The 13118-nt window shown below is 38.2% G+C and overlaps 1 protein-coding gene across 4 annotated transcripts in view; it reads left to right on the forward strand.

Moving 5' to 3' along the window:
- sin3aa (SIN3 transcription regulator family member Aa) overlaps nucleotides 1-8995 on the forward strand; it is a 129520-nt gene extending 120525 nt beyond the window's left edge. For all 4 annotated transcript variants that reach the window (XM_073024941.1, XM_073024940.1, XM_073024943.1 and 1 more), the window contains 3 exons: nucleotides 3328-3422; nucleotides 6139-6346; nucleotides 6834-8995. In XM_073024941.1, the coding sequence (XP_072881042.1) occupies nucleotides 3328-3422; nucleotides 6139-6346; nucleotides 6834-7064 (534 nt within the window). In that variant the 3' untranslated portion in view covers nucleotides 7065-8995. The remainder of the gene's footprint in view (nucleotides 1-3327; nucleotides 3423-6138; nucleotides 6347-6833) is intronic.
- Nucleotides 8996-13118: the final 4123 nt, after the last annotated feature.

The raw sequence follows: 13118 nt of genomic DNA on the forward strand, positions 1-13118 counted from the left end.
GAGACTAACTAGAACCCTTAGAATCTCAGTAGTTAATGTCTAAGTTATTCAAGTAGAGTCTGAGTTCGCAAAAAAAACTTTAATTCAAGAAATACTTATCAGCCATTTTAGAAAATCAGACCGGGTCTGAAGAAGTCAAGATGGCTGGAAGATTTCCAACAAACAACTCAGCCTCCTTAACTGATTTAAACCACTTATATTCTCCAGTAGTAAGCGTATTTCGAAGGTCGGCAGGATTACGAAGAGAAGGTTTGAATCCACGATTAAAGAGCACTTTCATAACGCCTTTGAACTCAGCACGCATCTTCAGAACCTGGGGGGCATAATCTTCCACGATACGACTGGTATTATTACGGAAGGTCAGAGTACCTCTTCAGCGTGCCTCCATAATCAAACAGTTTTTCACTTGATATTGATGGAAACACAGGGTAATTGGCCGTGGTCTAGAACCCAAAACAGCTCGAGGGACATAGACCCTATCAGCTCTTTCTAGCTCAGGTGGAGTCGGGAGAAATTCTTTCCCGAAAATCTCACAGAGAAAAGAAGAGAAAAATTCAACGGAAGAACCCGTTTCGGTGGCCTCCGGCAAACCGAGAATTCGCAGATTGCAGCGCCTGCTCCGATTTTCGAGAGCTGCCATTTTGGAAGTAAGTTTGCTGTTTTGCTCCGTTAATTTGGAGCAGAGAGTTTCCAGATGCTGAGCGCGGCGTTTTAAATCTTCAGAGGTTAGGTCGATACGAGATAAATGTTCGACTTGGTCATCCACTCTGGTGTTAATCTGATCCAATTTTGACTCCAGCTGACTGATAGAGGCTCTAAATTCAGTCTTGATATCAGTTAGAATGTCTTGTCGATTCTGTTCCAGGATAGAGAGAATCTCAGCCGACAGAGACATGGAAGTTTCTTTTTTCCTGAGTTTAGTATTTTTTGTAGCCATTATAAGATAAATGTATTCGCAGGCAGATAAAAAAAAATAACGAACTAAGGTTTAAAAAGGGAGACACATAGTGCGAAGATAAGAAATATAACGGAGCAAAAGTTTGAAGCGACTAAACAATTGCCATCTTACCTGAAGTCTCCCTCCTTGCACACTTGTAATGCTTTACGAATTGAATCAGAATTGGTCTTCTGTCTTGATGACTACTGAGATGAGGACTCTATTGGGCTATGAAACCACAGATTGGGGTGATGGACAATTCTCATATTGATAGCTTACAGAATCCCATGAATGGTTATACTTTGGTTTGCTAGACCTTTCCTTAGCAATCATTTACAACTGTGTGGGTCTTCAGTTACACATAAGCCAGCCTGGTAGGTGTATTAAAATCCAAGTCAATTTTATAATTCAGAAATTGGTACTGGGCTGTAAATGACAGAAAGCAGCAGTAGCAGAACACTGCATTCCCAACAGCCATAGGATTGATGTCGACGTCACAAAACTATTGTGTTGCACCGATGGTTTTCGGGATCGTCTGGTAAAGGAAGCCATAGAAGAAAAGAATTTTAACAAGGACAAAGGTCTCACTCTAAGTAAGAACTGGAATTTGATTATAAACAAGGTGGGAGAGCAGAAACCTGATTGGACAAGGTCTAACCAATCAGGAAGGACAGACTATGGGGGTATAAATATCACTGGATTAGACATGCCCAGGCATCATCCCTGATAAAGATGTCAGAATTTGACATCAAAACATCAGTTATAATTGATACCTGTACCCAGCTGGAACCTGAGAAGAGTTGATTTGATAGATACTTTGTTTAGTCAGATACTGTTTTGGTTTGTTGCTGTGTGGTTATGCCGTTAGTGCAGCACTGTTACAGCATCAGCAACTTGGTTTCAGTTCTGAATCTGTCCATAAGGAATTTCTGTGTTCTCGCTCTGTGACTGCTTTAAGTTTCCTCAGGGTGCTCCAGTTTCCTCCCTCAATCCAAGGACATACAGTTCAGGTTAGGTTTAGTAAGTTCGTGGGCATGCTGTGTTGGACACTTGCAGGCAGCCCCCAGCATGTCCTCAGACTGTGTTGGTCATGACACAAATAACATGTTTCACTGTTTGTTTCGATGTACATGTGACAAAGCTAATCTTTAACTTCACCATAGTGTAATTTAAACTCAACATCTATTTTCAAGCATTGTGCAAGTTACCATTGGGGTATCATCTTGGTAGAACAGAAGGTCATGAATGAAAGCTTGATCTCACTTGCATTTTAATCATTTTTGGGCTGATGTATTTAGGTGTCTTTTGGATGATTTCTTTATGATGGGTAATTAAACAATGATCTTTCAAAACCTTGAATTTTGAGTTTTTTTGAGATATTCCTATATCATTCAGAAATTAGTCTGGATGCTCCCCGGCACCTCTTAGCTTTATAAACTGGCATTTTGGCAGAGGACTGGGCAAACAATCCTAACTGCTCTTTTGGCTATAGAGATCTGAGCTCGAGTAGATTGGATGCAACTTGTGTGTCTTCGATGTAGTTGGAAAAGAAATAGATAATATGCTTCTATTTTGAACAAAGATCGGTCTCCTCACATGAATCAGTTTCTGCCTAAGATTTTGTTGTCCTGTCATTGAAATTCTGTTGTATTCACTGTTTTATTCCGATTCAAGTTTACTCCAGGGAGAGATTATAATTGAACGCAGCTGGTTGGGATATACAACTGTTTGTTTACAATTTCTTGAAACTGTTTTCTGTTTGGTTGTTTTGAAATTATAATATATTCTGATTTAACAGTGTCATATTGTAGTTGTAGGGAGTATTGTCTTTTAGGTCAAACATTAAAACGAGGTTGTTTTAAACATTAAAATACTGTCTCAGGTAAATCTAAAAGATCTTCAGCATCATTTTGAAGAAGAGAAGAAATTGGGAGATATCCCCTGTGTCCTGGCCAAAATTTATGCCTCATTCAAAACATCTTTAAAAACGCATGTTATCTGGTCATTTTCACACTGTTGTTTGTGGGGACCATGTACAGCCAATGTACTTCACAAGAAAGTCATTGGATGTAAATTGTTAATAAGATCATGAATGGTGGTTATAAATGCTGAACTTTCATTTTTGTTACTCTCCAAGATCTCTCACTGTTGCCTTCTGTATCAAGGTGACTTAGCAGCAATGGGGAAAAATCTTGTCATGAGATAAAATTTTACTTTAATCAGGAACAGTATTCTCAAATAATTTTCCCCCTCCCCTTGCCTATAAAAGTAGGAAGGAATTTATAAGAATATGTGGAATTTAAACTTCAACTTGAGTAGAAAATAAGTTATTAATAATCTGTTCACCTATGTTGACTGATAATTTTTGAATAACATCTATCTATCTGCAGCGCTGGTCAGACTTTTTGGATCGTTATATGAATTCAGATTCTACCTCTCCTGAACTACGGGAACATCTAGCACAGAAACCTGTGTTCCTGCCAAGGTAAGGTTTTGGTGCATTGTAGATTAAGTACTAACATAGTTAGTGAACTTTGGGTTTATGTGTTTATTATTAAGAGACAGAGTTTGGAAATTTGAAGGGTAGGAGGAGGGCACAATTTTCCCTTCTCCTACTGATTATTTGTGCTTTGTCCACAAACCTCCATTTGTATGCAACTCTTAAGTTCCTCATCTTCCTGTACCTGTTCAGCTCCCTTCCACCATTTTTTTAAGATGTTATTTTATATGGCAGTTTTGAAATTGGAAAAAGGTTCTCTTAATTTTTACTGGTGGCAAGGAGAATGTATCTCATACATGCTGAATCCCAGTATTTTTAGGACCATTGCATCTTTTCAAGGGGATTTTTAAAAAAAATCAGATTCTGCTGATCTTCCAACTGGTGTCAGAGCAAAATGGTAGACAAACAAGTAGAAACTGATCAGGGTAGTCCATTTGGATTTGTGAACAGGAGTTGTGTAGTTAATCAAGCTGCATTGTTTTAAGGATACTAACAAGGTAGGGATGGTGCCTGTGCATTTGATGAAATAAAGTAAAAGCATTTTGTTCAAGAGGTTGCCAGAAAACATGAATGGATGCAATCAGAGGCATCCCTATGTTGGTACCTAGGTTGTTGCAACAGGTGACAAGAATCAGAAAAAAAAGTTATGTATGTTGATGAGTGCTGTTTCTGGGCATCTACTGAAGCTTTGGCCTTTAGATAACTTAAACAGAATGGAGCAAATCTCAAATGGGTCACAAAGAGATTGATTTGTAAGTGTGAAGTGGTGACCTTTAAAATCAAGAACTACAGGGGAACAAAGGGATTTTGACATTCTTGTACAGAAATTAGCTGTTTTGTACCTTTCCACTTTCTTCAAGTAATGAAATTTCAACTCCGGGTTTAGCAAAGATTAAGTTATTTGGTTAGATAGTCTAAACTTGCTGAGTAATCCTTTGATTGTCTAATGGAAATTTTTTTAATGGAAAATTGAATTTCTGGAGTAGATAAAAGTAAGTTATTTCCTCTGTTACAGAAATGTAGAATAACATAACACATTGTAAATTTAGAACTGACGAATGTAGGAATGAACTTTAAAAAATACTTTGAAGAGTAATGGAGAAGTTTCTCCCACAAAAGAATGGAATTTTCAATGAGGTCTTTTTCATAGTTGAATGAAGATTTGTGAATGGAGTTGAGGTGCAAATCGGTCACAGTCTAATTGATTGGTAGTGTAGACTCAATGACCTACTGTTCAATTGAGGGAAACATAACTGAAAAGCAAAAATAAGGATAAATGAAAAGAAATCATAAGCTTCTTTTGAGCATGCTGTGTTGTGCCTGAATTTGTGCCAACACTTGCAGGCTGTGTTGGTTGTTAACATAAACAGCACATTTCACTGTGTTTCAATGTATGATGCATAAATTAATCTAAATCTGAAAAGCTATACTAGATTTTCAGTCGATTAACTGTAATGGCTTGCACACATACTTTTGAAATGTGAAGTAAATTATTTTCAATGGGACTATTGCTCCATGGTATTAGCATGGAAGGAGAAAATTCTTAGGTAGCCATGTTGGCTTTCTTCCGCTTCCACTTCATCACAAATCTCTTAATTCATCATTTTATATTTTCAGAATCAGATTTATTATCACTGACTTAAATGTCATTAAATGTCCTGTATTTTCTGGCAGCAGTACAGTCCTAAAACATAAAATTACAAAAATAAATAGTACAGGAAAACAAAGTAGTGTTCACAAGTTCATGGGCCATTCGGAAATCTGATGGCAGAAGTGGGGAGAAGCTCTTTCTGAGTTGTTGAGTGCATGTCTTCCGGATCCTATACCTCCTCCCCCTTGGCAGAATTGAGAAGAGGTCATGTCCCAGATAGTGAGGATCCTTAGTGATGGATGCCTCCTTCTTGAGGCACCATCTCTTGAAGATGTCCTAAATGCTGGGGAAGATGTGCACATCCTGGAGCTGAGTGAGTCTGCTACAATCTGCAGCTTCTTGCAGTCCTGTGCACTAGACCCTCCATATAAAATTGTGATGCAACCAGTCACAATGCAATTCCTTATAAAAATCTCTAGAAATCTGAAAGAGCTTTATATGCACACCTTGCACACATCACTTGATCGGCCTTTTATTGTATCCTTTCAATTAGCCTTTCCCCTACCACTTCTCCGAAATACCCCAGTACCCCAATACTCCGAAATTGTCATGGATAATACCTATGAACGAAAAAGTATGAGTACATGATTCTCTATATAATTGAAGCCCTGTTACTTACAGAATCAAATATCTTTTCAATTATTTATCTCAATCAGCAGTAAATTGTAAGGCAAGTCAAATACTGAACAATGTCTATAAATGGCCACCATCATTATCAATCTACAATTGAACAGTAGAACAAGAACTTAAGAATGAGGATTCAATCTTCTCACCTGGAAAATGTGAAAGGTCTAAGAAGAATTAAAGCACTCTTCAAGAATCATTCCCTACCAAAATATGAAATTACTGACTTTAACTAGAACTGAGAAATATTTTTAGGAGGATAGAGTTAGAAATTATTGAGCAGAATATATTTTAAAAACGGATATGTTTGTGCCTGATTTACCTGATGTACTCTATAGATTTCTGCTCTTAATTTTTTTAATACAAATTTTTTTTTTTGTATTTAATTGCAGTCATCTAAAATACAAATCGATACTTTTTTTTCAGGAATCTACGTCGAATTCGCAAGTGCCAACGGGGTCGGGAGCAACAAGAAAAAGAAGGGAAGGAATGCAGCAATAAGAAATCTATAGAGAATGCTGAGAATTATGATAAAGCACAGTGCAATTTTAAACTCAATTCATACAAGATGGTGTATGTCTTCAAATCAGAAGACTACATGTACAGAAGGACTGCACTGCTTAGAGCTCGTCAGGTCAGTATACTCTCTTTACAAACTCCTAAAAATTGCATCTTATGGAGAAACAAAAAGCATGATACTGCAGGTGTTTGGAATTTGGTATATAAAAGGCCTAACGGAAATTGAGGAATAATGACCTTTTATCGGGTGGTTAAAAAAAAACATTTTCTTACCATTGATACTGCTTGAATATTCCTTGCTTGCTTCTGATGAGCATGTGGTTAAGGTTCTCTGGATTGGACATTATATAAAAAGTAGAAGTAAAAATAGGCTATTTGGCCCTTAATGCATTCTCTGCTTTTCTCATTCAAAATATGGGAAATGACAGGCCAAAGCTGTTTATTTGACCGCTTGTTCACCCCCACCATCACCCAAGCAAAATGCAGAAAAGCACCTTATTTTAATCATGGAAAATCTTGGCAAGTCTCATGAAACACTTTTCCTTCTGTAAGTTCAATAAGTATTGTTGATGGCTCTTCTGCTTTTTTTTTCTTAAATTTAGTCTCATGAGCGAGTCAGCACACGGCTACATCAGCGGTTTCAAGCCTGGGTGGATAAATGGAGCAAGGAGCACGTGACTCGTGAAATGGCTGCCGAAACCAGCAAGTGGTTAATGGGCGAGGGATTGGAAGGCATGGTGCCTTGCACAACCACCTGTGAAAAAGAAACACTGCACTTCATGAAAATCAACAAATACAGGGTGAAATACAGTGCATTATTCAAGGGGCCGTGACCAACTCACACAACAGGTCCTCCCCTCGTTCAGTGTGCCCATGTTGTGGCATCTTGTCTAATGCCATACACCAGCTCCTACAAAAAAATTAAACACTGCTATCTTTTTGTAAATACTCTGTACATATTGTCAACAGACCTTTTTTAAAAGAAAGAGAAACAATCTGCATCAATGTGCTAGCATCACTTACTAGCTTATTGTGTATCATAGTATGAGGTGGCTTGAAGTTAGTTGATATGGAAAAATGAGGCACCATTATTAAAGTTTTTACCAAAGGGATTTCAGAGTAATTGTAGCTTTCTTTACATGTTTTTTCTGTTAGTGAAAAAAATTATTTCTTCATGCACAGAACACTTGCATCATTAAGTGTTCCTGTGCAGCATGCCATTACATTGTGCATTTTGGCCTTTTTTGTTTTAAGTTTAATTCAAGTTTGCTCGTCTATAACAACTGGACCAAACTTCACGGCAGACGTTATTTGAACTGTCCAATCACCTTTTCTTTCTTTTTGGAAACATTGAACTCTGGGTCTCTGAGGGTAACTTACCTAAGACCTTTTTTTAAAAAAAATACCTGCCTTAGTCTTCCAAACACAATTTACTTCCATTTGGAAGTCTGATAGACTGCTGGTTCCAGTTTTATACAGTATTTGACCCCATGGAATAGTAGTTTCAGGTATTAGAAGATGTTAATGAGCAAGTGGTTGACTGATTTTCTAATGTGACAGCTGACCAGTCAATTTTTCTTCATACTGTAGCGTCCAGATATTTTTTCCAGATGTTCGTCATTAATTAATAATTCAGTTGCAGTTGGCACAGTCCTAAGTTTTTGTGCTGCTTTTTTTCACAAATTACAGTGAAGGTGTTTTGGGCATTTTACTTTGAACGTTTTTGAAGCATTTTGAGTGTAGTATTTGATGCCTCTTACTAACACAGTTGATACTATTGGAAGATGATGAAACACATCAGGTGTTTTTTTAAACATGTCACAAAAAAGAGCTAGCAGAAATTTGAAAGACTTTCTATGAGCCTTAAATTTGATTGGCTAGAACATTCACTGCTGTCTGTCGTATGTTGAAAGTGCTCTGTAATGTCTGAAACACATGACTGTTAATTATGATGCCTCTGGAAATCAGTTTTATACATTTAATAACTTTCCCTCCCACAGCTCCTCCAACTTCTGACTTAATCTTATTTTAAGGTTATTTTTACTTGATGAAACAGGATTTTTTTTAAATTTTGAGATTTTTTTTGATGAGCAGCCATACACCTCGTGAGTTTCAATTTTTATAAGCAACTGTTCCAGAATATTTTGGAATTATTACTGCTCTCTCTCTCTCTCTCAAATAGCCATGCAACTGAAAATTCTGTTATTGACAACAGCGAACTGGTAATTGGATGAAGTTGATCCACATATGCCATTTTACAGATTTCTTTGTAAATCAGGTAAATTATTTTCTCCCGTCTTCTGTCCACTGATGTGGATTAGCAGCTTTTGCTCCCCCAGGACAAACCGAGTAGTGGTTTGGCAAGTATTAAAAGAGCCAATCTAATCAGGCAAGATTTGGCTAACGGCAGCTGTAAAATCCTATAATTAGTTTCTGCTCAACCACTCACCCGGGTGTCAATGTTAACCTCCAATTGTCCATTGAAAATGTTGCATCTGTTCAGATAGCCACTGTGCTCACTGACATTGTGGTCAGACAATGTCAGAGTTGATTTGTACAGTTTGCCCCAGCAACCTCTCTATTTTCACTTTGTAAAGTATAAGAGGCAGGGCTTTTAAGCCAGCTTGTACAATGCATATATATTGCTTTTTGTATTCTGTACTGTGATCTTTAGCCACCCACGTGTGATTTCTATACAGAAGTTGTACACTTGACTTGTAGTTCAGTATTTCCCATTAAAATATCGCCAGGGCTGAAATCTGGCTGTCTTGTGTGAAGTGTATTTTTTCTAATCTATTATATCTAACTTTAAATATGTAATCAAAATAACTTTTATTGTAGATTGAAAGCATAAACTGATATCCTCACTAGTCCGGAGGTAGGTTGTTTTTGTATTGCTTCCCTTTCAAAATCTAAAAATAAAACTTGTCACTTTTACATCTGGACAGAGATCAAGGACAATCCCTGTTTGCTTACAAATAGCTAATGTACACACATTGTAAAACATTAGGACTACGGATCTAAGTAAACATGGATTTAAGCTGTGTCAGTTGCCCCACTAAGTCAATGGTTTAAGTAAAAGATTGAAATGTTTAGAGGGACAGCAGGATCGGAGTAAAAAGCTTTGATTTGGTACATTGTCTTCCAGCTTTGAAATCTCTGTTCTTATTTTATGGTCAGATAATCATTCTTACTCTTTTTTGAGGGCATTACAGAAAAGGCTGTTACTTAATTATTCACCCAAATTCCACTGGAGAGGGCAGTAGGGACTGGATTCTTGAACTATTACAGTCTACACTGTGATGGTATTCTCCCAATGCTGTTGGATGAAGGGCTTCTGAATTTAGACCCAATGAAGGATATTTCCAAGTCAGGATAGTGTATGACTTACTGAAGTTATAGACACATCACCTGCTGCCCTCGTCCTCTGTAATAGAAGTGATAGGTTTGGGAGGGGATGCTTAAGAAACCTTGGCCACTGATTGCAGTATATTGCAACTATAAAAGGGGAGGGAATTGAAATTTTAGGTTCTGGTATGGGATGTATCCTGCTTTGCCTTTGATTATGTTCACCTCGATTATTGGAGCTGCATTCATTCCATGGAAGGTTTTCAATCATGCTGTTTTGTGTCTTGTAGAAAAGGAAGGGCTCTGTGAAAGTAGGAGCCACATTGCAGATCACTCTATCACCTGGTAGTGATCACAGTATTTATATAACAGGATGTAGCCACATCTGGTCAGTGGTCGCTCTCGCTTTCTCAATAATGCTTATGGCGGAGAAAATGATGAAAGTAATTTTATTAAATGTTTTGGGGAGGTACTTAAGTTCTCTTGTGTTTGGAAATGGGCATTATCTAGCAGTTATTGAGAACTTCGAGATCTAAGGAAATACAGATGCAAATGTATGTTACATATTCATCACTGAATATCCATACCTGATGATGAAAGGATTTTGATGAAACAAGTGCAGATGCTTAAGGCTGAGATACTGCTGTGATGACATCTTTGGAGTGAAGTGATTGGCCTCCAGCAATCAGAATCACCTTCCACTGTGCGAGGTATTCCTCCATCTAATAAAAAGCTGCCTCTTTGATTCTCACTGACTTCAATTTTACTGAAACTGCTTGACACCATACACTGAGTCAACTGCTGCTTTGATACCAGGGCCATCACTTTACCTAACCTCTAAAATTCAGGCTTCAGCCTACAGAAGCTGACTGGCCCTGACGGAACTCAAACTCAACACAACGTAGGAATGTACAGGCAGCCCACAAGCGTCAACCACACATCCTGGCACCGACATAGCATGCCCGTATGCTTGGCAGAACAATACAGAACACAGCAAGCAACAAAACAAGTCCCTTTCGTCATCCCGTCCACCCACACACACAAAATCAGCCCAATAACTCCAAGACTGGGTCCAACCCTTCAACTTCTGGACTATTGATTGATCTTTGATCATTGGTATTGACCCCCAGACTAGATGGCAGAACCCTGAACAGAAATGGAATGGCTTAGTATTTGCCCAACAACATAAGTAGGGGTAGGCTGTTCAGCTTCCTGTGCCTGCTCCACCATTCAATAAAATGAAGCCTGATGTTATACCTCAAAGCCAATGCACATATAAAAGCTTGCTCCTACATCCAAGTTTCCTAAGTGATCACAAAAGTCAATAGACAATAGGTGCAGAAGTAGACCATTCGGCCCTTCGAGCCTGCACCGCCATTTTGAGATCATGGCTGATCAATTACCGTCAATACCCGGTTCTTGCCTTGTCCCCATATCCCTTGATTCCCCTATCCATAAGATACCTATCTAGCTCCTTCTTGAAAGCATCCAGAGAATTGGCCTCCACTACCTTCCGAGGCAGTGCATTCCAGACCCCCACAACTCTCTGGGAGAAGAAGTTTTTCCTTAACTCTGTCCTAAATGACCTACCCCTTATTCTCAAACCATGCCCTCTGGTATTGGACTCTCCCAGCATCTGGAACATATTTCCTGCCTCTATCTTGTCCAATCCCTTAATAATCTTATATGTTTCAATCAGATCCCCACTCAATCTCCTTAATTGCAGCGTGTACAAGCCCAGTCTCTCTAACCTCTCTCCATAAGACAGTCCAGACATCCCAGGAATTAACCTCGTGAATCTACGCTGCACTTCCTCTACAGCCAGAATGTCCTTCCTTAACCCTGGAGACCAAAACTGTACACAATACTCCAGGTGTAGTCTCACCAGGGCTCTGTACAAATGCAAGAGGATTTCCTTGCTCTTGTACTCAATTCCCTTTGTAATAAAGGCCAACATTCCATTAGCCGTAACTCGTAATATAAATGGGAAGCTGAGGGGAAAAAAATAAGATGACATAAACATAAATGGGCTTAAATGATGCCTTTGGGATATTTCACCCCAAGTACCATAATGAGTGAGCCCAATCCTTCTTCATAATTACTCTTGGTAAACATTTTGAAGCAGGTTACTTCTGAATTTATTTTTTGGTGGAGTTTCAATTCCCCTTTATTGCCATACCCAGGCAATCAAAATCCACTGAATTGAGGGATGTTCCCTCCCACCCCTAAGTTCAATGAGATTTCATTTCTTCAGTTATTTTCAGCATCTAAGCAGCATAGACACATAGGCCTTTAACGGCTTTAAACGGCAACGTGACTGCATATCAAACATATTTCTTTAACATCATTTACATTGTCTTATAAGCATTTAACTCACATTTACAGAAATCTTCTCAACCTATCGAAGTATACCCATTCATATTTTACATAGCACTTCCTTTTCCTTAAGTTTGAGTGATCACTTCCATTTTGATACAAGTTTTTTTTTTCAGTTCTGCCTTTTTTATTGCAGGGGAGTCCAATCTCCATTTATAAGCAAATAATGAAGATGAACGCTGTGGTACATTGTCACCTGTATGATGAGTTGCTAAAGAAGAATCCTGCCCTTTTTTGTAAGATGTTATAGATTTCTAAAATAAATATCAACAAGGGGGAAGAACTGTAATAATAGAGAAAACTTCTTGTGAATAAATAAATGATGAAACTGTTGTGTTGTTCATTGCAGCTTAGTAGATAGCACACTTGCATTAAAAGGTTGTACATTCAAGTCCCACTACAATGACCTGAGTACAAAAAAAAGCTAACCCAGCACATCAGTGTAACAGAGACAGACAGCTGCATCTTTGGTGTTGAGGGATTTTTCATGTGACATTAAGTGGAGGTTGTTTACTTATGGACATAAAAGATCTAAAATTTCAAAGAAGAGTAGAAAAGATTCTCCGCAGTGTCCTAGCCAATATTCACCCCTCAGGCATTACCACAAAAGTTTAGTCAATCTCATAGTGCAGCTTGTGGGAAGTTGCTCTGCATGTTTTTGGGATTTCAATGTGATGAGAGATTATATTTTGAAGATAATTCAACTGGGTGAGAGTGCCTGAGGTTGTGAAAGATGTTATAGAAATGAAAATCTTTCTTTAATAGCACTGCAACTAACACAATGTTTAAGAGGCATTTAGACAGGCAGTTGTATAACCAAGGCCTAGAAGGATATGGACTTAATGCAGCAAAATGGAATTAGTGTAATGGTGTAACGATTGGCATCAACATAATGGGCTGAAGGACCCGTTTCAATGCTGGACAATTCTATGACTACATCTTATCAACCTGTCAAGTCTTTCCATCATACTTCCAATTCTCAAAAATTGTTTTACCTTTGATCTGCAATTCTTCTATTGCAGGAGCAGCTGCCCTTGAGAACTTTTATTTTGGAAATACAAAAACAGTAAAGCTTAAATATTCTGACTTGGAATTCCCACTGGTTTGCATTGGCTCACTGGATTCTGTTACCCGCTCTGTTAAACTCATCAGGGTACTAAACA

The sequence above is a fragment of the Hemitrygon akajei genome, chromosome 21, assembly GCF_048418815.1.
Source record: "Hemitrygon akajei chromosome 21, sHemAka1.3, whole genome shotgun sequence".
In the NCBI taxonomy this organism is placed as follows: domain Eukaryota; kingdom Metazoa; phylum Chordata; class Chondrichthyes; order Myliobatiformes; family Dasyatidae; genus Hemitrygon; species Hemitrygon akajei.